The sequence below is a fragment of the Aethalodelphis obliquidens genome, unplaced genomic scaffold (genome assembly GCF_003676395.1).
Source record: "Aethalodelphis obliquidens isolate GAN/ISIS:26980383/991018 unplaced genomic scaffold, ASM367639v1 scaffold42, whole genome shotgun sequence".
NCBI classification, from domain to species: Eukaryota; Metazoa; Chordata; class Mammalia; order Artiodactyla; family Delphinidae; genus Aethalodelphis; species Aethalodelphis obliquidens.
The window spans coordinates 15,926,853-15,950,700 of NW_020837986.1; the positions used below are offsets into that span (position 1 = coordinate 15,926,853).

The 23,848-nt window shown below is 49.2% G+C and overlaps 1 protein-coding gene across 2 annotated transcripts; it reads right to left on the bottom strand.

Annotated features, from left to right (window-relative positions):
* Positions 1 to 13,555: 13,555 nt before the first annotated feature.
* Positions 13,556 to 20,042, bottom strand: CPXM1 (carboxypeptidase X, M14 family member 1). Of its 2 annotated transcripts, none has more exons than XM_027078736.1 (14): positions 19,631 to 20,042; positions 18,177 to 18,338; positions 17,880 to 17,989; positions 17,633 to 17,772; positions 17,437 to 17,527; positions 16,661 to 16,811; positions 16,488 to 16,576; positions 16,037 to 16,160; positions 15,753 to 15,949; positions 15,486 to 15,665; positions 15,104 to 15,401; positions 14,791 to 14,930; positions 14,036 to 14,138; positions 13,556 to 13,934 (listed from the first exon to the last, which is right to left on the bottom strand). In XM_027078736.1, the coding sequence occupies exons 1-14, from the start codon at positions 19,800 to 19,802 to the stop codon at positions 13,696 to 13,698; spliced, it is 2,196 nt and encodes a 731-aa protein (XP_026934537.1). In that variant the 5' UTR covers positions 19,803 to 20,042; the 3' UTR covers positions 13,556 to 13,695. The 2 variants fall into 2 exon arrangements, with proteins under 2 accessions (XP_026934537.1, XP_026934538.1); XM_027078737.1 differs by lacking the exon at positions 19,631 to 20,042 and adding an exon at positions 18,506 to 19,611.
* Between the last annotated feature and the right edge of the window lie 3,806 nt (positions 20,043 to 23,848).

Below are 23,848 nucleotides of genomic sequence, written 5' to 3' on the forward strand. Positions count from 1 at the left end.
TGAGGTGGGGCATCCCTTCTCTTGGTCTCATCTGAAAACCAAAAACTCATAATCAAGCCTCAAGGTTGACAGAATTCCTCCAAGCCCACTTCCTCGGGGGAGCAGCTCAGTAGCAGAAGGTGGGGGAGGAGGGGCTGCAGGGAGGCATATGTGCCTGTGTGTGTACGTGTGGAGTCGGGGCTGACAGAGCAGGAGAAAGAGAGGTAGCAAGGCCTCTTCTTCCCTCAACACTGCCCAGGAGGAGTGGCGACATTGACATTTAGACCCACAACTTATGCAGCACTTGCCGTAAGGGGATTCCCTGGAAGCAGAGCCTGAAATGGGGGCTGGGGTGCATGTGGAAGTGCTCTCTAGAAGAAAAGGGCTGAGGGAGGCAGGACAGGGCTGGGATGGGATGGGGGGATGCTAAGTAAGAATGTGGTATCAGCGGAGCCTAACCTGATGCCATAGGGAGCCCTGGAGCTTGAAGGGCATGACAGTTGGCAAGGAGATGGCTGTAATACCCCTGGGCGCATGGGCTTAATTGCTCAGTGGTATGTGGGATCTTCCCAGACCAGGGCTCGAACCTGTGTCCCCTGAATTGGCAGGCGGATTCTTAACCACTGCTCCACCAGGGAAGTCCCTCTGTAGGTTTACTTTCTGCCCCACATACCCCAGATTTGGAACAGAAGAAGCTGGCAACTCAGAAATGCCAGTGGGTGAAAAGAACAACAAAAGGCCCCAACAAAAACCTGCTGTCTCTCTAGTCAAGAGACCAAGAAAGGAGCAACCCGGTAAGACAGAAACTTTTAGACAAAAAAGTTTATACTCCAGTCAAATCCCCCAGAAGAAACTGTAGCCCCACCTACACTCACACCAGCAAAGGCCCAGTGGGGAGCCTAAACTTCCATCCTGTCCAGGCTGCAAGGAGGTACCCCAACACCCTGCCAGTGTGATGCCAGAGAAGACCAAGTAAAGGGCTGAGACTTTCATCCCCGCTGGCTGGCGATGAGGCCTCCCCTGTGGCCTCACTCGTGTTTCACCATGTTAGTGAAAACCATGTGAAAAGCCTGCATTTCCACCCCACTCAGCAGTAACAAGGGGCTTCTCATTCTCCCTGCTGGGATGGTGTCACAAGAAACCTAATGAGTCAGGACTTTGACCATGGCCCAGAGGTAAAAAGTCTACCCCCAACCTGTGGTGTCAGTGGAGATCACACTTGGAGCCAGACCTCCCACCTCTGCCCATCAGTGAAAAGGAACACCACCCCCTGGGTGTCAACAGAGGTCAAGTGAGAAACTTAGACTCTCTACCTCTGCCTGGCAGCACCCCACCTTGCCCTGGTAGCCTGGTGTCAGAAAAAGCCAGTTAAAATATAAAATTTCGGGGCTTCCCTGGTGGCACAGTGGTTGGGAATCCTCCTGCCAATGCAAGGGACACGGGTTCAAGCCCTGGCCCGGGAATATCTCACATGCTGCAGAGCAACTAAGCCTGCGAGCCACAACTACTGAAGCCTGTACGCCTAGAGCCCGTCCTCCACGACAAGAGAAGCCACTGCAATGAGAAGCCCGTGCACTGCAACGAAGAGTAGCCCCCACTCGCCGCGACTAGAGAAAGACCGCACGCAGCGACGAAGACCCAATGCAGCCAAAAATAAATAAATAAATAAAATATATATATTTTTTAAAAAGTTAACATTAGTGTCAACCAAGTCCCAGAAGGAAAGATAAAAAAGTTAGGACTGAAAAAATACTTGAAGAAATAACTGAAAAATGTTCATTTCTCACTCAGGTCTTAAGGGCCCCAACCTCTGAGAAAGGCAATTCCATATTTTTGTGTTTCTTATACAGCTGTAATTAAAAGAACATCTGTGGGCTTCCCTGGTGGTGCAGTGGTTGAGAGTCCGCCTGCCGATGCAGGGGATGTGGGTTTATGCCCCGGTCCAGGAAGATCCCACATGCCGCGGAGCAGCTAGGCCCATGAGCCATGTCCGCTGAGCCTATGCATCCGGAGCCTGTGCTCCGCAACGGGAGAGGCCACAACAGTGAGAGGCCCACGTACCGAAAAAAAAAAAAAAAGAACATCTGTAACTTCAAAGTTCCAAGAAACCTGAGGATTTGGGCCACTACATTGTTTCTGCAATTCCTCCTACACGCAGAGTTTCGTAAGCAATAGTTTGACATTCAATTTTAAGCCTTTGGCCTTTATTTCTTCCACACTTTCCAAGCTTTCACAGACTTGGGGGCATTTAGCTTGTGTCTTATCTCACAGGCTAGAACCACTGTTGTCTTCCTCTCCGTGGATATCAAACAGGTTTCATCTCAAGCACATTCTAGTACATATGGTGTCTTGGTTCAAATTAGAAAAAGACGTCCCTTTTTCAAGTAAAACAAACAAAAAAAGTATTATATTATATTATCTGTTTCTTAACAATAATAATTAAGACAAATATACAGGGACTTCCCTGGTGGTCCAGTGGTTAAGACTTCACCTTCCATTGCAGGGGGTGCAGGTTCATACCTGGTCGGGGAGCTAAGGTCCAACATGCCTTGCAGCCAAAAAACCAAAATATAAAACAGAAGCAGTACTGTAACAAATTCAGTAAACATTTTTTAAATGGTCCACATCAAAAAAAAAAAATCTTAAAAAAAAAAAAAGACAAATATACACGAGCACCTGATCCCTCCCAAAGCTGAGAGCATTTTGTGTCACCTGGTACCTGGGCTGGAGGAGTATTCCTAGATGAAGACTGTGTTGTCTCCAGGGACTTCTCTGGTGGCCCAGTGGTAAAGAATCCGCCTTCCAATGCAGGGGTTGTGGATTTGATCCCTAGTCAGGGAATTGAGATCTCACATGCCATGGGGCAACTAAGCCTGCATGCCACAACTACTGAGCTTGTGCGCCTCAACTAGAGCCAGTGTGCCACAACTACAGAGCCCACATGCTCTGGAACCGCGCGCCACAACTACAGGCCCACGCTCCCTGGAGCCTGTGTGCCACAACTAGAGAAGAAAAAAACCCGCACACCACAAGTAGAGAGAAGCCCATGCACCTCAATGAAGAGCCTGCGCACTGCAACGAAAAATCCCGCATGCCTCAGTGAAGATCCTGTGTGCCACATCTAACACCCAATACAGCCAAAAATAAATTAAATAAATAAATCTTTTTTTTTTTTTTTTTTTTTTTTGCGGTACGTGGGCCTCTCACTGTTGTGGCCTCTCCCATTGCGGAGCACAGGCTCCGGACGCGCAGGCTCAGCGGTCATGGCTCACGGGCCTAGCCGCTCTGTGGCATGTGGGATCTTCCCGTACCGGGGCACGAACCCGTGTCCCCTGCATCGGCAGGCGGACTCTCACCAACTGCGCCACCAGGGAAGCCCAATAAATCTTTTTTTTAAAAAAAAGAAAGCTTCCCTGGTGGCGCAGTGGTTGAGAGTCCACTTGCCGATGCAGGGGACGTGGGTTCGTGCCCCGGTCCAGGAAGATCCCACATGCAGCGGAGCGGCTGGGCCCGTGAGCCATGGCCGCTGAGCCTGCACGTCCGGAGCCTGTGCTCTGCAACGGGAGAGGCCACAACAGGGAGAGGCCCGTGGACCGCAAAAAAAAAAAAAAGAATGTGTTGTCTCCAGAATCCAAAGAGACCACCAGTCACTGTGCTTTCTTCTTTGTGGTGGAGGATGCAAGATGCAGCAATTAGTCTTTTACTTTGGAGGAAATATCATGGCATGCCCTTGATGAATGGATCCCATAGGACCTTACCAAAGTGGCAGTTTCCTGAATCTTCATAGGGTTTATTTCCCACTATCTGGAGTGTGTGTGTCTTACCAAGGTCTCTAGTGTGCTAGCTGTGTCATGTTCATCCTGCCCAACCAGTATGATGTCAGCAATGTAAAGAACCATTGTAGCATTCTTCACAATGTACAGATGGTCCAGATATATTCAAACTATATTATGATAGAGACCGGGAGAGTTAACATCAGTGTGAAACTCCAAGTGATTATTTTCGATCATTCATTGTGAACTAGAACTGTTTCTGATCCTCTTTTCTAACTGGGATGGAATTCTAATATGGAATTCACCGTATTAACAAACTGAAAAAGAAAAATAGAAATGATCATCTCAATAGATGCAGAAAAAAGCATTTGACAAAATCTAACATTCATTCCTGATAAAAATTCTCAGCAGAGAAGCAGCGGATTAAAGCTCCACAATCAACTTGATATACCCTGCATCTGTGGAATACCTGAATAGTCAACGAATCATCCCAAATTAAGGAGCCCTGTGGATGAAAGGCTCTTGGTGCTGCAGCCAGGAGTCAGTGCTGTGCCTCTGAGGTGGGAGAGCCAACTTCAGGACACTCGTCCACAAGAGGCCTCCCAGCTGCACATAATATCAAACAGCAAAAATCTCCGAGAGATCTCCATCTCAACGCCAGCACCCAGCTTCACTCAACGACCAGCAAGCTACAGTGCTGGACATCCTATGCCAAACAACTAGCAAGACAGGAACACAACCCCACCCATTAGCAGAGAGGCTGCCCAAAATCATAATAAGTCTACAGACACCCCAAAACACACCACCAGACGTGGACCTGCCCACCAGAAAGACAAGATCCAGCCTCATCCACCAGAACACAGGCACTAGTACCCTCCACCAGGAAGCCGACACAACCCACTGAACCAACCTTAGCCACTGGGGACAGACACAAAAAACAACAGGAACTACGAACCTTCAGCCTGCAAAAAAGGAGACCACAAACACAGTAAGATAAGCAAAATGAAAAGACAGAAAAACACACAGCAGATGAAGGAGCAAGATAAAAACCCACCAGACCTAACAAATGAAGAGGAAATAGGCAGTCTACCAGAAAAAGAATTCAGAATAATGATAGTAAGGTTGATCCGAAATCTTGGAGATAGAATGGACAATAGAATGGACAAAATGCAAGAATCAGTTAACAAGGACCTAGAAGAACTAAAGATGAAACAAGCAACAATGAACAACACAATAAATGAAATTAAAAGTACTCTAGATGGGATCAATAGCAGAATAACTGAGGCAGAAGAACGGATAAGTGACCTGGAAGATAAAATAGTGGAAATAACTACTGCAGAGCAGAATCAAGAAAAAAGAATGAAAAGAACTGAGGACAGTCTCAGAGACCTCTGGGACAACATTAAACGCACCAACATTCGAATTATAGGGGTTCCAGAAGAAGAAGAGAAAAAGAAAGGGACTGAGAAAATATTTGAAGAGATTATAGTTGAAAACTTCCCTAATATGGGAAAGGAAATAGTTAATCAAGTCCAGGAAGCACAGAGAGTCCCATACAGGATAAATCCAAGGAGAAATACGCCAAGACACATATTAATCAAAATGTCAAAAATTAAATACAAAGAAAGCATATTAAAAGCAGCAAGGGAAAAACAACAAATAACACACAAGGGAATCCCCATAAGGTTAACAGCTGATCTTTCAGCAGAAACTCTGCAAGCCAGAAGGGAGTGGCAGGACATATTGAAAGTGTTGAAGGAGAAAAACCTGCAACCAAGATTACTCTACCCAGCAAGGATCTCATTCAGATTTGATGGAGAAATTAAAACCTTTACAGACAAGCAAAAGCTGAGAGAGTTCAGCACCACCAAACCAGCTCTACAACAACTGCTAAAGGAACTTCTCTAGGCAAGAAACACAAAAGAAGGAAAAGACCTACAATAACAAACCCAAAACAATTAAGAAAATGGGAATGGGAACACACATATCGATAATTACCTTAAATGTAAATGGACTAAATGCTCCCACCAAAAGACACAGATTGGCTGAATGGATACAAAAACAAGACCCATATATTTGCTGTCTGCAAGAGACCCACTTCAGACCTAGAGACACATACAGACTGAAAGTAAGGGGATGGAAAAAGGTATTTCATGCAAATGGAAACCAAAAGAAAGCTGGAGTAGCAAATCTCATATAAGTTATATATATATATATATATATATATATATATATATATATATATATATATGTGTGTGTGTAGTTTGCTTGAGTGCAGTGTTTTTTGTTTTCTGTACTGAATTCATTAGCATGGGTCGGTATAAAATTTAGCATAGGTCAATATGTAATTTGTAAACTAATAAGGTCTTAAAAGTGAGGAATTAAGTCTTTTAAATTTAATTATTTATTGTAAAGAGCAGAATAGCATACATAAACAGGTGCCTAAGGAAAACTTGTATTCTAATATGGAACTCTCATGAACACCTTTTTTTTTTTTTTCTTCTAACGGTATGATAGTAGGCCATTTGATTATTTTTATGGCTTTAACTTTACAACAATGAAATATTCGTAAATTTTAAAAAGTATTTTTCTTTATTTGATGCGGGTGGGATACTGGAGAAATGAAAGGTCAAACACCTATTGAGGAATCCATACTTGTCTATATATTGTGTACTTTTATTTCAAGAACTGATTTAAAATTCCTAAAAGGATGCTATAATAAGTTATTATGCCATTTTACAGACTGAATTAAGTGAATTTCAGGGAGGTATGAAACTTGCCTAAGGCTATCCAGCTACCAAGCGGTAGAAGTGAGAATTAAATCCAGGTATACCTATCAAAAAAAAAAAAAAAAAACATTATGCTATATATATGGAATCTAAAAAAAAAAAAAAAAAGTGGACATGAAGAACCTAGGGGCAAGACGGGAATAAAGACACAGACCTACTAGAGCATGGACTTGAGGATACAGGGAGGCGGAAGGGTAAGCTGGGAGAAAGTGAGAGAGTGGCATGGACATATATACACTACCAAATATAAAATAGATAGCTAGTGGGAAGCAGCCGCATAACACAGAGAGATCAGCTTGGTGCTTTGTGACCACCTAGAGGGGTGGGATAGGGAGGGTGGGAGGGAGGGAGACGCAAGAGGGAAGAGATATGGGGATATATGTATATGTATAACTGATTCACTTTGTTATAAAGCAGAAACTAACACACCATTGTAAAGCAATTATACTCCAATAAAGATGTTAAAAAAAAAAAAATTCTCAGCAAACTAGGATTAGAAGGGAACCTTCTCAACATGATAAGGGGCATCTATAAAAACCTAATAGCTAACGTCAAACTGAATGTTTCCCTCCTAAAATCCACTCTTACCACTCTTGTACTTCTTTGATCTACAGATTTATATCTTTCACCAAAGTTGGGGAGTTTTCAGCCATTGTTACTTAATTCCTATTTGATATAGTACTGGAAGTTCTAGCAAGTGCAATAAAGCAAGAAAAAGAAATAAAATGCTTAATACTGTAAAGGAATAAATAAAATTACTCCTATTGATAGATGGTATGATCATCTATGCAGAAAATTCTAGGGATTCTATATTTTTTTAAAGTCCTATATCTAATAAGCAAGTTTAGCAAGGTCACAAGACTTGAGATCAATATACAATATTCCATCATACTTCAATATATTAGCAACAAGGGGCTTCCCTAGTGGCACAGTGGTTAAGAATCCGCCTGTCAATGCAGGGGACACGGGTTCGAGCCCTGGTCCGGGGGGATCCCACATGCCGCAGAGCAACTAAGCCCATGCACCACAACTACTGAGCCATGTGCCACAGCTACTGAAGCCCACGCACCTAGGGCCCGTGCTCTGCCACAAGAGAAGCCACCACAATGAGAAGCCTGTGCACCACAACGAAGAGTAGCCCTCACTCGCCGCAACTAGAGGAAGCCCGCAAGCAGCAACAAAGACCCAACACAGCCAAAAATAAATAAATATAATAAATTTAAAAGAAAGAAAAGAAATGTACTTATAATAAAAAAAGTGTTCCTTAAAAAAATATATATATATATAAGCAATGAACAACTGGAACATGACATTTTTGAAAATAGTAACTGTATATTTTTGCTAGGGCTGCCACAGATTGGGTAGCTAAGAGGACAGAAATTTATTTTCTCACAGTTCTAGCTATGAAGCCCAAGATCAAGGTGTTTCAAGATTTCATTTCTCCTGCCTGACCTCTCCTTGTTTTATTGATGGAGGTCTTTCACTGTGTCCTCACATGGCCTTTTCTCTGGGCATACATGTCCCTGGTATCACTCCCTCTTTTTATATGAACACAAGTCACATTGGATTAGGGCCCACCCATCTGACTTCATTTAACCTCAGTTACCTTTTTAAAGTCTCTATCTCCAAATATAGTAACATTCTGAGGTGTGTGTGGGAGCGGACTTCAACATACAAATTTGAGGGGGACAGAATTCAGTCCATACAGTACCATTTACAATAGCTCCAAAAAAATGAAATACTTGAATATATCTAACAAAACATATACAGGATCTGTATGCTAGAAACTACAAAATGCTAATGAAGCAATCAAAGAAGAATTAATAAAAGGAAAAACATACCATATTTATAGATTGGAAGACATAGTATATTTAAGATATATATTCTCCCCCAAATTGAACAATAAATTTAATGTAATTCCAATTAAAATTCCAGCAGGACTCTTTGTAGATAGAGACAAGCTAAATCTAAAATGTATATAGGGACTTCCCTCCTGGTCCAGTGGGTAAGACTCCACGCTCCCAATGAAGCGGGCCCGGGTTCCAACCCTGGTCAGGGAACTAGATCCCGCATGCTGCAAATAAGATCCAGTGCAGCCTAAATAAATAAATAAACATTAAAAAAAAATTCAAATAAAGTGTATATAGAAAGGTAAAGAAACTAGAATAGCCAAAACAATTTTGAAAAAGAAAAACAGGGCTTCCCTGGTGACGCAGTGGTTGGGAATCCGCCTGCCAATGCAGGGGATGCAGGTTCGAGCCCTTGTCCGGGAGGATCCCACATGCCGTGGAGCAACTAGGCCCATGCACCACAACTACTGAGCCTGCACTCTAGAGACCACAAGCCACAGCTACTGAGCCTGCATGCAACAACTACTACTGAAGCCTGTGCTCCGCAACAGGAGAAGCCACCGCAGTGAGAAGCCCGTGCACCGCAAGGAAGAGTGGCCCCTGCTCACCGCAAGTAGAGAAAGCCCACATGCAGCAACAAAGACCCAACACAGCCAAAACTAAATAAATAAAATAAATATATTTTAAAAAGTAAATAAATTTAAAAAAGAACAAAAACAAAGATGTAGGATTCACATTAACCACTTTTTTGTAGGTTTGTTTTTTTTTTTAATCTTTTGGCCACGTCACACAGCATGTGGAATCTTAGTTCCCTGACCAGGGATTGAACCCGCGCCCCCTGCACTGGGGGCGTGGAGTCTTAACCACTGGACCACCAGGGAAGTCTCTGTAGGGTTTTTTTAATTTAGTTTTTTAATTGTGGTAAAATTTAGCATTGTAATCATTTTTAAGTGTACAATCAGTGACATCAAATACATTCACAACATTGTAATGCTGGACGTGCTATCTATTTCTAGACCTTTTTCATCATCCCAAACAGAAACATGTACCCATTAAGTTATAACTCCCCATTCCCCTTACCCCCAATCCTTAGTAATCTCTACTCTTTTTTTCTTTAAAATGTCTTTAACTTTTATACAATTTTTAAAGGTTACTTTCCATTTACAGTTATTACAAAATATTGGCTGATTTCCCCATGTTGTACAGTACTTCCTTGAGCCTATCTTACACCCAATAGTTTGTACCTCTCACTCACCAACCCCTATAATGCCCCTCCCCCTCCCAGTGGTAACCACTAGTTTGTTCTCTGTATCTCTGAGTCTGCTTCTTTTATGCCATATTCATTAGTTTGTTATATTTTTTAGATTCCACATATAAGTGATATCATACAGTATTTATCTTTCTCTGACTTATCTCACTTAGCATAATGCCCTCCAAGTCCAACTATGTTGCTGCAAATGGCAAAATTTTGTTCTTTTTTATGGCTGAGTAGTATTCCATTGTATATATACATACCACATCTTTATCCATTCACTTAATTTGGTTTCATGTCTTGGCAATTGTAAATGCTGCTGCTATGAACATTGGGGTGCATGTGTCTTTTCAAATTAGTGTTTTTGTTTTTTTCAGATGTATACTCAAGAGTGGAAATGCTGGGTCATATGGTAGTTCTATTTTCAGTTTTTTGAGAAACCTCCATAATGTTTTCCACAGTGGCTGCACCAACTTACATTCCCACCAGCAGTGTACGAGGGTTCCCTTTTCTCCACATCCTCACCAACATTAGCTTTTTATGTTCTGTTTTTGTTTTTGTTTCTGTTTTGTTTTTGGTCTTTTTTTTCTTGCGTTACGCGGGCCTCTCACCGTTGTGGCCCCTCCCATTGCGGAGCACAGGCTCCGGACACGCAGGCTCAGCGGCCATGGCCCACGGGCCCAGCCGCTCTGCGGCATGCGGGACCCTCCCGGACCGGGGCACGAACCCGCGTCCCCTGCATCAGCAGGCGGACTCAACCACTGCGCCACCAGGGAAGCCCTATGTTCTTTTTTATGATAGCCATTCTGACAGGCGTGAGGTGATATCTCATCGTGGTTTTGATTTGTATTTCCCTGATGATTAGCAATGGTGAGCATCTTTTCATGTGCCTGTTGGCCATCTGCATTTCCTCTTTGGAAAAATGTCTATTCAGTTCTTCTGCCCATTTTTTAATCGGGTTGTTTGGGTTTTTTTGATATTGAGTTGTATGAAGTAACCTCTATTCCACTTTCTGTCTCTATGAATTTGCCTTTTCCGATACCTCATATAAGAATTATATGGAGGGCTTCCCTGGTGGCGCAGTGGTTGAGAGTCCACATGCCGAGTCCACATTCCCTACAGTTTATATTGTACACCCAGGAATAGGGGCATGTGTGCCTTCAGTTTTACTAGATGACGCTGAGTGTTCTTCATCTTGTCATATATGTCAAGCATAATGCAAAGACAAACACCTCTAATGACACATGGTACAGACACAAATAAGGGTTTATTGGAGGGAACTTCTCGGCAAAGAGCTGGGATCATGCATATAATGCCTCAAAGTCCCATTATCCAAAAGATGGCTTGCTAGGCCAGGAAGGGCTGATCTCGGTGTTAAAAGAGCAGGAGAGGGGCCCCATTTTCACTCCACTTTGCATATTTATGAGGAAAGTAGAAGGAACCTTGGAATCCCTTGACAACTATGTAACAGAGGGAGTTTGCTGGCCAGGGAAATGTCTTACTAGAAATGGGGGAAATTCAGAGCTTGAGTTCACATGTCATTTCAGTTATGCTGAACTAGCTGTTCCTAGGGTACCTAAGAGAGAAGGGAAAGATTCACTGGAAACTTCCAGCAGACAAGGTTGGCTGTGTTCAGTTATATCATTATATAATGTTCCTTTCTGTCTCTGGTAATTTTCTTTGCCCTGAAGTCAACTTTATCTGATATTAAGATAGCCACTCCTGCTTTCCTTTAATTAATGTTTGCATGATACATCTTTTTTTATTTTTTTACTTTCAAGGTGCCTGTATCTTAACACTTGGAGTTTGTTGTAATTACAGTTGAGTCATGTCTTCTAATTTACTGTGCCAATAAGCTGTGCACTTATGTGTACTTTTAATTATATATATTAAACTTCAATGAATAATTTTTTTTTTTTTTTTTGGAAAAAGTTTTGCTGTACAAGAAGCATTGGAGATGGGGAGAAAAGGAGCAGGGAGATGGGAGATGTGGTACTAATCCCTCATGGTGATCTGAGATTGAAAATGAGAGACAGGCAGAGACAGAGACAATACAACAGCCCAGCACTAGGCAAACCTTACATAATAGGCTACATGGATGTCTTTGTGCCATAGTTTGCCTGTTAGTATTTGCCACATTCCTGCCCTTGCAAGCTCTCCTCTGAATTGCAGGGGGCTTAAGGTGCCTGGAAACTACATTTTGTGGACTTCTTTGCAAACTAGGTTACAGTTAGATTTTGCCAGTGGACTTCATAGGTTGGAGATTAGAAAGTGGAAGGAAGGGAGAAATCTGATTCCAGCCACACCAGGCAACCACAAGTGATCACAGCTGGCTACTGGTGGCCACAGGTGACTGTGGGCTCCAGCACCAGCACCAACATCAGGCTTATAAACACCAGACCAGGATTTCCCTCGTGGCGCAGTGGTTAAGAATCCACCTGCCAATGCAGGGGACACGGGTTTGAGCCCTGGTCCAGGAAGATCCCACATGCCGCGGAGCAACTAAGCCTGCGCGCCACAACTACTGAAGCCCACACGCCTAGAGCCCATGCTCTGCAACGAGAAGCCACCACACTGAGAAGCCCGTGCACCTCAAGAGTAGCCCCCACTCGCCACAACTAGAGAAAGCCCGCGCACAGCAACAAAGACCCAACACAGCCAAAAAATACTAACAAACAAAAAACCCAAACCAAGGGTGTTATCAGCTTCCTGACTTCTAAGTAAAACTCCCTTCTCCCTTTTTCTCATCTAGCTCTGCCAACATCTTTTTTTTTTTAAAGACTGCATTTCCTTGCTTTATTTGCATATACAGACTTGATTTTTTTTTTTTAACAGTTTCCCCAAAGGAATGTGTCTTGCTTATTACTGACATTTGGTATGTTTCATTCATTGGAATATATATATTTTTTATTTTATTTATTTTTGGCTGCATTGGGTCTTCGTTGTTGCGTGCGGGCTTTCTCTAGCTGTGTCCTCCGGCTTCTCATTGCAGTGGCTTCTCTTGTTGTGGAGCATGGGCTCCAGGCGTGCAGGCTTCAGTAGTTGTCATGCATTGGCTCAGTAGCTGTGGCTTGCGGGCCCTAGAGCACAGGCTCAGTAGTTGTAGCGCCCGGGCCTAGCTGCTCTGCAGCATGTGGGATCTTCCCAGACCAGGGCTTGAACCTGTGTCCCCTGCATTGGCAGGTGGATTCTCAACCGCTGCACCACCAGGGAAGCCCTCTTCCAACACCTTTATACCCAATGTCCAACATTAAATTCCCCTCTTCTTGAAATATCTAGAGTGGGTTATTTTCGTGGCAAGATACTGACGGACACATAACTTCCCCTTCAATCTGAAAGAAATGAATCGAATGCTGTCATTTACCAACACTCTCCAAAATGGCTGGTGAAGCAAACCCAAATGCTCTCAGCTGTTCTCTCTGGTTTTCTCCTTGGAGCTGTCCCTGTCCACACCCCGACACCATACCCACCTCCCACCTAAACTTCGAGAACCGTCACCTCTATTGCATCCGGACTGACCCGCAGCGCTGTATTTCACTCCCATGTGTACACCTCCCCGGTCTCTGCTCCCACAGCAGCCAGCCTCCACCTTGGCACGCTTGTCCCCTCTTGACTGGGAGCCCCAGGAGGTTGATGGGCACTGTTTATCCTTGACTCCTTGCATGCTTGGCACTGAGCAGGTGCTTACAGAATGTTTCACATCACCAAGTGGTGTCTGCCGCAGAAGCTGATGGGTTGAAGAGTTGCTCTGTCAAGCCCTGGTTCAGGAAGAACCCAGGTGGGATCCTCTTTCCACACTATTTTTCCAGAAGTCGACTGATGAGAGTATACAAGTGTGTGCAGAATAGGATCGGGGAAGCTGAGGCCTGGCCCAGCTGGAGGACCTGGGACATAGAGACCACAGGAATATTGGCTGAGGTGCCAAATAGCTTTAATGAGCCTGAGCATCTTTCCCCCTACTTTGTCCCTCCCTCCCAACTCTCCGTGCCCCCTCCTTCAGTTCTGGACAGGTCCAGCCTGCCCAAGGCTCTGGGGCTCTTCGGCTAGAGGTGTTAATTCTGTCCCCTCAGTCGCTCCAGCCGCCTCCGAAGGTCCGGGGGCACCTTGGCCCCAGCTGCCAGCAGCTCTCGAAGTCTCTGTTTGGGAGTCTTGGTGAGGTGGAAATTGCAGGGCACAGGGCCCTCTTCAAAGGTGACCCGGCAGTTCCGAGTCGCTGCGTGGTAGCCCTCAGCACTGGCAGTCACCACATAGTCCCCTGGGGTCAGCAGGCGCCAATAATCCCCGCCCCATGCTGAGAGGAGTGAAAGGCAAGATCAGAGTCCAGTGGTCCTCAGCTTCTGACCCAGCTAAAGCCTCCCACACCTCCCCCCATCCCCTCCCCCACACACCCACCCGTTGTTACATCATGGTTAATCCCATCCACGGCAATGACAGCATCAGCAATCCCAATCTCCGTGTCCTTGTCCCTCACAACTCCGGCAATGCCCATGCGCACCTGTGTGGGAAAAGGTTATCAAAAACCCCTTTCCTTCTGTGTGAAAATGTGGACTTCAGTTCATTTTCTGGCTCTGTTTCCCACAAATTTGATAGAGGTGGTGCGTCTACTCTGTTTCTACGTGACAATACTCTGGTGAAAATATCTCCTTATTGACAAATTGCATCTGGATCGGGAGAACTATAAACGCCTGGCAGGAGGGCATATCTATGGGCTTTCCCGAGTTCAGTGACTCTTGTTATTGGCCTTGTGTTTTAGAACTCTTGGAAACTATACTTACGGAGTCATTCCAAGGGACATGAGTTCTGTGAAAAGTGAAGTGTCTATGCCAGGGCATTTCCTGCACTTGCAAAATCGGACTCTTCTGAGAACAGCTCTGGGTCAACTCTATGGACCATTGCCTGGACTGCTGTCAGGTCTATTCCCACCTGCTAACAATGTCTTACGCCACCCCGCTGGCAAACCGTGATTCCTGTCCTGTATCCCTCCAAGTCAATCTGATGCTGAGTGAGTGTGACCCATGGCACCTGTGAGTCAGAATGCTCAGCCTGACCTTAGGCTCAGCTCCCTATTGGGAGTTGCATCAACATGGAGAAGAGACCAGTCAGGAGTGACTCGAGCAGGCTGGGCACAGGGGGGATTCAGGTCCGACCTGTTCCAGGTAGGTGAGAAGGGCATCTTTGTTGTTCTCCCACTCCTGGTGCAGCTCGTTCTCGTGAGGAAACTTGTCACAGGACAGCTCCACAGTGACCTCAAAGCAGTTGGTGTGTAGGTAGCTGAAGTCATTCATGCCTAGGGGTACCGCAGACACTGGAGCCTAAAGGGGCGGGATGGGAGCCCTGCCCTCCTGGTGCCCTCCTCTGGGACACATTCCTGGTGACAGTTGACACCAGTGGTTATGTGAGAGCAGACTGTCTTACTGGGCAGTTATGGGGACGGAGCTAACCCCACCCTTGGGCACATACTCCCAGGAACTGTGTGCCAGTCAGCCCCGTTGATGATGTTGCCATACGAGGAGAAGTCCTGGCTGTGGCAGGGTCGGCGATCTGGGTCCTGCATTGCCCAATTAGTGCCAGCATAGACAGTGCTGAGCCAGCGAAACACTGCCTCATCTGGGGTGGGCGTGAGTTCACGGGCGGCCCACGGAGTCCGAGTCATGTCGAAGGGGTAGGACACCACGAGCTCACCCCCGTGGAGGTTGGCACTTAGCACAAAAGGGATCCGTTCCATCCACTTGATCACTGCCCACGTTTCAGGAGCCACCTGGACAAGGGCAGGTCAGGGGGGTGGGAGACAGAGACAAAGGCCCCTAGGGTGGCCCTCCACCACTGCCCCCAGAATACTCACAGTGGCATTGGGCAGGGTGTAGTAAGTAGGCAGTGGCAGGTGATGGTTGGGGACAGTGTCAGGCACCAGCCCATCATCCTCTGCTTCCCACAGTGGTGTGTTGAGGTCAGCAAAATTATGGTTAAGGTCAATGCCCTGATGGTTCCAGCGGCCCTCTGCCCAGCCCACCAGCTCCGAGCCCTGCCAGAGACGAAGTCTGTTCAAGCCAAGCAGGCTCCAGGCACCACGACGGAAGGAGCAGGCTGGCCCTCGTGCCAAGTGGCCTACCCGGTGGAAGGCAGTCTCATAGCCGTCAGGGTTCATGGAGGGCAGCAGGTGAATGCGCGTCTCGGTGAGCAGCCGGGTCACCCGCGGGTCCCCTCTCAGGAACTCACGGCACAGGAACTGCATTAGGAGCAGGAGCAACTCCCGCCCCAGGGCCTCATTCCCATGCATGCCGGCCACGTAGCGCACCTCAGGCTCTCCTGGGAGCACATAGGTGCTCGCAACTGGCTCGTGCCCCTGTTCCTCCCCGCCACTGTGCCCACCTCTCCCACCCCACCTGCCAGTACCCAGCTCATGCTCCCCAGGCTGGTCCGACATTTCCATCACATACAGCTTCAGGCCCTGGTGGCTCTTCCCGATGCTGTAGACGCGGGTGATGTTGGGGCACTGCTTGTTCACCTGCTTCATCAGCTGGGGGGTGGAGTGCACCTCCCATGGTGCAGGGCATGGGAGGATCAGACCCAGGGGTCAGACCACATGTGGTCACGGAAGGACTTCAAAAGCTTGTGGTGGCCCATACAGATGGGGACACCATGGCACAGTACAGGAGTGGGCAGCAGCAGACCAGAAGGAAGGGTCAGAATAAGGGAGGCGCCATAACAAGGGAAATGGGGGCAGTTTAGGGGTCAACAGGAGGGTGAGATGAGGGTGGACATGAGGGCAATCATGTCCAGTTATGCCCTGGTAGGCGGAGAACCTGAGATGGGCAGATCCTCCCACCTGGGTCATAGTGGTTACCTTCCTCATGGCTTTATAATCATGATGCCGGAAGTCCAGTGTGTCGGAGGATCCCAGCACAGGGACCTCAGGGAACAGACCATTAGGATCTGGTAGAGGATGAGTTCGCAATAAAGGGGGAGTTCCCAGTGGAGGGTGCGCCCTGCCCATCCAACCCTTGTCTTACAGCCCACCTGAGACTGGGCAGGCCAGGATCTCTGCCCGGAGGCAGGATGCACCTCCCTGGAGCCAGGTCTGGGGCAGCAGGCGAATGAAACGGGCCACCTGCGGCTCAGGCAGGAGGTTCAGCACGGGTGTCTCTGGGTCCGAATTGGCAGGAAATACCTGGGGGCATCAAGTTCTTTGTAAGGGTGGCTTGAACCGCAGCAGCCAGCCTGGCGGAGGGCCCAGGGAAGGAGCTCAGACCGCTGAGCTCACTGAAAAATCCACCCCGGTAGGCTCAGCTGGAGACTTGCCCACTATGTCAAACACAGACCGCTGCCCACAGCCTTTGCCAGCAGGCAGCCCTAGGCAGCCACGCTTTCCGTTTTGGTCACAGCTCATTAGACCAATATGGCCATGTGACTCAGGAGCAGCCAATCCTGGAGGTGGCCAGGACCCCACACTGTAGCCTGGGGTAAAAAGGGGTCATTGAGATGGGGAAGCCAGAGCTATGAGGAGGTGAGAAGTGATGCAAGGACCAGGGGCCCATCACCAGAAAGGGTGTTCCAGCAGGAGGCTGTGGCATGGAGGAAGGATTTGGGGAGGATACAGGCATCCAAAGCTGCCTGCCTCCCAAGGCTGTCTGCTGGGTGCCACCCATCCTGACAACAACCCCCCTTCTCCTGGGATGCCCAAGTGGACACTGTTCCTTGTCCTCAGAGGAGCCCCAGCCCAGCCCAGCACCCTACAGTGGGCCAGGAGCCCAACTCTCAGCATAGAGGGCCCCAGCCACCATGGGACCTCTCACCGCGTCCATCCCACTGCTGCGATTCTTACTCCCCCACCAGGTAAGACTGTCATTGCTGAACTGGACCTTGTATGATGTGACCCAGTCATACCTGGCAGGAAAGATGGGTAGAGATGATGGGTGGCTCCCAGGACTCCCACCCCAGTCCTCCTGAGTCTGCCTATGACTTCCCTGGTCTGGAGATATCCTGCCTCACCTCCAGATGGAGTTCCTGCCCTGTGTGATAATGCCTGAGAAGCGGGTGGGGTGCCTAGCATCCACCTGAAGCCAGGGCTCGGCATCCTGCTGCTCGGCACACCAGGCACCATCAAAAAGGTCACCATCCTCGAGGCCTGACTGTGGGCACAGGACATAGTCATCAGAACCAGGTAGGCAGTATGGGGTAAGCCTTAACCGAAGGTGGGAGGGGCACGTAAGGAGGTCCTAGGGGTTGCCTTGCTGACCTGGATGTTGAGCCGTCCTCGGTGTGGTCCAAGACCAAAGGACTGGCTGCTAGATGCATCAAGCTGGTTATCTGAAACTCGCAGGGACTCCAGGCCCAAAGGGGGACAGTCTGGGACAGGGACAGAGCAGTAAAATGGGACCAGAGAAAGAGTGGTCAGGGCACACAGGAAGCTGAGCCTAAGCTTGCCAGTGTGTTGGACAGGCTGGGGGCATGTCTATGCCCAGGAGACCAAGAGCTACATTAGTTTGTGCCCCAGAGACTGCAAGTCTGGGCAGGGCCCCTGGAATGGTGGTACCTGGTTCTTGCTTCTCGGGGAGGTCAAGGGTCCTTGCGGGGCTGGTGGTCACTGAAGCCCTGGCAGTCACCGGGGGTCTGGGGGGAGTTAGCTTCTTTCGCTTCTTCATGATGATCTTTTTCTTCTTGATGACTCGAATCCGGACATGCTGTTCTGAGGTCCCTGGGGACCAAGGAGGCAGAGCACCAGGGAAGGAAAGGATGACACAAAACCCCAGATGGAGAGGTCTGCCAGCCCAAGAAAGCCTGCAAGTCCACAACAGGCCCCACCACACATATCCAAGAACCTTGGCATGTACTTAAAGGCCCACAGTCTGACCCCCAACCTACCTCTCCAGCCACTTCCTTGATTCCTTCTCCCCTCTGACGGCTTGGCCCTCACCAATAGAGAGCTACACTGCCACTAGGAACTATCTGCTTACTCCAAAGAGCTGAATTTGGTTTTTTAACTCCTTCTTTGCCCGGCTGTCCCTTTCCCTGTCATCCACCACCTTTGATTTTATTGCCTAATTCCCATTCTTCCTTTGCATCCCAGCCCAGATACACTTCAAGGAGCCTTCCTTAGCTCCAGACTCGGTCTCATGCCCCAAAGCCTCTGTACCACCTCCATCATTATGTTTGCCGTCTGAGCTGAGATGTCCTGTCCTCAAATCCATGTCTGCCCGGGTGCTCAGGCCTTCCAGAGCTGGACCCCTGCCCTGCCTGCCCTTCAGTACAAAGTATTCATTGCACAGGGCAGGTGCCACTAGTTCCCCACCCAGCCTAGCTCCACAGATGCCCCTAGAACATGCTGTACATTTTTGTGTTAGGTGCCCTGTGCCTTTGCACAGACTGTTTCCTTCTTGGCTGCCCTCCTCTTCAGCTCTTCCTAATTCAGAGATACCCTTCAGGACCAGTTCCACTTGCCTCTCCCAAGAAGCCCTCCTAGGCTGCCAATCTCCTTGCTTTCCTCCTCTCTTACTCCCACATCTGAAAAGGTGGGAAGTCAGGCAGCCTTCCCCCTCCCTTCCCCAGGCAGTGCCGCGTTCCTCCTGGCAGAGAGCTCTTCTTCCCTTCCTCAGTTCTTTCCTTCCAGGCCCTGCCCTCAGTCTTGCTCTGCACCCTCCTCCTTTGTCTGCACCTCTTTCTCCCCTCCTCCGGGCTCTGGCCTCAGTTTCCTCATCTGTGAAAACGGAAAGTTTGGGGCTGGAAGAGATAGCATCCAACTGGTTCCTGTCCCAGGACTGCTGACTTGGTTTGGCAGGGAACTGGGGCTGCTGACTCAGCAGCCATTGTACCGGGCAGGGAGTGTGTGTGCGTGGGGAAGGGTCGCCACACAGGCGCTGGGCACGGAGTGTGGCGTGTGTGGCGTGTGTGTGGTGTGTGTGCGCGTGCTGGGGAGGGGTCGCCACACGGGGGGCAGAGGAGTGGGACAACCGGCCTGCGGAAGAAGCGGGCCGTGGGTCGGAAGCTCACCGTTCTTGTTCCCTGCGGACAGCTCTGCCTGGCTGCTACGCGGGGCCGGGGTCGAGACCGGGGCCTCGGTGGTCGCGGGCGACGCCAGGCCCAGCACCGAGGCGCCGGACGCCCCCAGACTCAACCCGACGGCAGGCGCGAAGGTGGCCAAGGCGAGCAGGAGACCCCACATGGCTGGGTCCAAAGCGAGGACACGCGCTGGGCCCGCGATGGCCGGTGGGTTCGCCTCTTCCTGCTGGGGCTCGGGAGCCCCCCGCCCCTTCCTGCCGCCGCCGCACGCCCCCTGCGGCCTTCGACACGCCCACAGCCCGCTAGTTGGCCTCGGACCCTGGAGCCGAGGGGTAGGCAGGGGAGGGGAGAGGAAGGAGCGGGGAGGGGCCAGGGCTGCAGCCCAGGGTCTCCGCACCCGCCGACCCTCCCCCTCCCTCTCTGCCCCGCGCCCCAGCCCCCTGCACCTAACCACATATTATCCTCTCTCGGCAAAGACCCTGCACCCTGGATTCCACGCGATCCTGTGCGCCTGTCCCACAGTGGGCACTTACTGTGTACCATGCCCCGTGCCAGGCGCTTTACCCGTGGCCTCTCAGACAAATCTCATCTTACAAACTGGTAAACTGAGGCTCAGGGCGGCTAACTGACTTAGCCTAGGTAGCGAAGCCGAGAACTTTGGGGAGGAAACTACAAACCGAGAGGGAAATCTATCCAGTCAGAACCCCCTGCCAGGACGGGTGGGACGGAAAGAAGGGTGAGAGGAAACTGAGGCGGCGGCTGGGGTACGGGGTGGGGGAGGGCTGGCTCTCCAGGAATTCTTCTGAAGGACACCCAAGGGGCCCAGCTAGAGGCGGTGCTTCCCACCCCCGCACCGCGGCGCCCCGCCTCTCCTCTCTCTTCCTTTCCCCAGCCTCCTCTCCTTTGCTCACCCGGCTGCCACGTTCCGGGGTTACATAATCCGAGTAGAGGCGTCCAAGCCTATGCCCAGCGGGCTGGGGCAGGGGGTGGAGGGCGAGGCTGATGCATGTCCTGCCCTCCCCCTCCTCACTCTCCTCTGGGAGCCGGCAGCCCTGGTCTGTGTCTTCGGGACCACCTCCGACCCCGGGATTCCAGGGCGCAGGACCCTCCCCATCCCCCTCCGAGGTCCCCTTTGGCTCCCCAAACCAGGGTCGCCTCCCCAGAAGGAAGGCATTCGTCCACTGTGCGCCTCTGGCCGGGGCTTTGCCTTTGCAAGGATCCCGCCAGGGAGACACTGCCATCCCCAAGTAAGAAGAGATGCCCAGAGGTGGCCGGGAATCCTCCGGAGTGCGCGGGGCCCCTGAGCAAATGTTTTCTGCAAGGTCACTACCCATATGAACAATTTGAATTACCCTAAATCAGCGTGTCAGCACCAATCTCGTCGGATCTCTCGAAAGGAATATGCGCTCCTGGAACTGAGACCCACCCCCAGTAAGAACGATCTCATAGACTCGAGTCCCGGAGCTCCTCAAGGCATTTGGTCCACGCCATGCGCTCTGGGTAGAGAACCCCCGAAAGGGAGAAACTGGGACAGGGCCCCCGCGGGTCCTGCTCCCGCCTTAGAGCGCCCCGCCTGGACACCACTGCCGGGACCCAGTCACCAGAGGAGGATCTAGAAAAATTCAAGGAAGGCATGCCGAAGCGGAGGGTCCCTGAAGCGCCGGGCCGAGTCAGCGGCAGAAAGACGGTACTGCGGCCCCAGGCTTCGCAGAGGTGGGAGGCAGGGAGAGGCTCTGTGGAGCTAGAAGCGGGTCTGTACAAGTCCTGAGGACTACTCCACCTCCCGCCAAAACCCAGTCTGCCCACTTCACGGGCCCCACCCTCATCCAAGTTTCACAGAGTGGTGCGAGAGGGTCGGGGCAGAACCTGGCTAGGACAGGTCAGCCTCCTGAGGCTCCCACCTCCTCCAAGCCCTTCCCTACACCGCAGCCAAATTGTCCTAGTGCGCTCACCTTCCAGGCTATTCCTGAAAATGTTCTTCCCCACCCACAGCTTTCCCACCTCATCTCCCTGTGTTCTCCCCCTGGCTCATATCTCTCCAGTCCCACAGGCATTCTAGCTGTTCCTCCAATGCACCAGCCCCATCCAGCCTCAGGGCCTTTGCACTGGTTCACCAAGTTTGTATCCTATCACTCAGATGGCCTTTCAATGTTACTTACTTCCCTGACCATTCTGACAAAAGTAAACTCCAGCCTCCACACGTACTATATCCTCTCACTCTGTTTTGTTATTGATTCAAGGTACTCAACCCTCTCTGAATATATCTTGTGTTATTTATTATGTGTTCTTTGTCTGGGTCCCCACTCCCACCCAGCAGAAGGTAAGCAACCCCACAAGAGCCTTTTGCACCCAAGTGTTCACAGCTGTACCTCAGGGCCTAGAACAGTGCTTGGTCTCTAGTCAGTGCTCAAAAAGTATGTGTATAATATGTTCAAGGTTAGAGGGGACCCAGCAGGGCTGGAGGGAAGCTGGCCTCCTCAACAGTGCCAGGTTTTACAGGAGAGGAGTTGGCCAGCAATGAACTGGGAGACATGCCCCCAAAGAGACTGGTGGGACGGGGCATGCTGGCCATCTCCCACCAATCTCCCACCTCCTCACACCCCTTCTAACTTGCTCATCCCTTCTGTTCTCCCTGCTCAGCTGCTGCCTTTGGCCCTTGCCATTTGGTTGCCTAGAGCTGCAAAGGCACCAAGTCCGGAAGCAGGGTCTAGAGGTGGCGGCTTCCAGGGTGCAGGTACTTGCACAGCCAGATCTCTAGCCCTGGGAGCCAGGTGGAGGCTTTTTCGTGGCCCCCCGAGAGCAAGGCTATGTTGCAAAGCACAAATGAGCAAGACTGAGCTGGACTGGGTGGAGATACCTGCCCCAAAGGGATTTTGGCTTAAGGGATGGTCTGGGACTCTCCTGGTTGCTCCCCAGTGTGGTCAGGTGGCTGGAGGCAGAGACGATAGATGACTTTGGTGCCACACAGGCTTAATGTCACATCCTACTTCTGCTGTTCATTTTGTTTGCGTATCCTTGGGCGGTAATTTTACCTCTCCGAGCCTCAATTTTCTCATCTGTAAAATGGGAACAATAATATCTTCCTCTTTGGGTTGCTGTGAAGTGAGATAATATGTGGTTCTTGGGGGCCACTACCAGATGAATTAAAGGTAGGGAAACAGCGTAACACAGTCCTCTTGCTCCCACATACGCAGATGGAATAAAACATTATCAAGAGAAGAGAGGAGGCTATGTGTCTAGCTGTACAAATTGAGAAGTAGGCAAATCTGCTGCCTCTCTGTGCCTCCTAATCTCCTGTCCCTGGTACTCACTCCCCACTAAGTGCTCTCCCTATGATGCAGGTGAGCTTTGATGGGCACTCCTGTGGCACCTAGAAGCATCTCCCCACGTGCCCGTCTCCCCTCACCACTACCTCCCCCAGCTATCTCTCTTTTGTACATCAACGTCTTCTAGAGCCTTATTCCTCAAAGTGTGGCCGAGGACCAACAGCATCAGCAACCCCTGGGAGCTTGTTAGAAATGCAGAATCCCTGCCAAGACCTACTATATCAGAATCTGCATTTTAAAAAGATCCCCAGAGGATTCAACCCCAGGAGATTCAGGTGGGCTGAGAAGCATTAGATGGAGGTTTAGAGCAACTCCATCTAAAATGCATGAGATTCACAGCTTTCTGAGGTTGATGGTGTTTGATGCTGTTACTGGAAATTTTATCTCAAGCCGTATGAGGACATCCACGTAACATTAGGAAATTGGTATTTCATTCATCCTGGGAGGGTATATTCCTGATCTCCACCAAAGGACCCTATATTGATTTGCTTGTTTTAAATGAAATCATTTTAATCGAAATACTACAGAATATAATTTTTAAGACCTTTTAAAAAATTATTTATTTATTTTGGGTACACCAGGTCTTAGTTGAGGCATGCAGGATCTTCAGCTGCAGCATGCAGACTTCTTAGTTGTGGCATGCATGCAGGATATAGTTCCCCAACCAGGGATCGAACCTGGGTCCCCTGCATTGGGAGTGTGGAGTCTTACTCACTGGACCACCAGGGAAGTCCATGCAGAATATAATTTTAAAGGTAAATCACATATAGGCCTATAACAGAAGACTCTTCTCTATACTTCTCTATTCTCAAGTCAACCACTTTTAGTTCTGTTTGTTATTCCTTCTTGTATTTACCTTTATGCTTCTATTGCTATTTCTTGG

Bases quoted from the DNA above. Each gene is read 5' to 3' on its own strand.
- CPXM1 (XM_027078736.1), bottom strand. From the start codon at position 19,802: ATGTGGGGTCTCCTGCTCGCCTTGGCCACCTTCGCGCCTGCCGTCGGG. The intron at 17,773-17,879 runs GTCAGCAAGGCA...CTGTGCCCACAG, and splicing joins GAGGACGGCTCAACATCCAG to TCAGGCCTCGAGGATGGTGA. The intron at 15,950-16,036 runs GTACTGGCAGGT...ATGTGCTCCCAG, and splicing joins GCCTGGGGAGCATGAGCTGG to GAGAGCCTGAGGTGCGCTAC.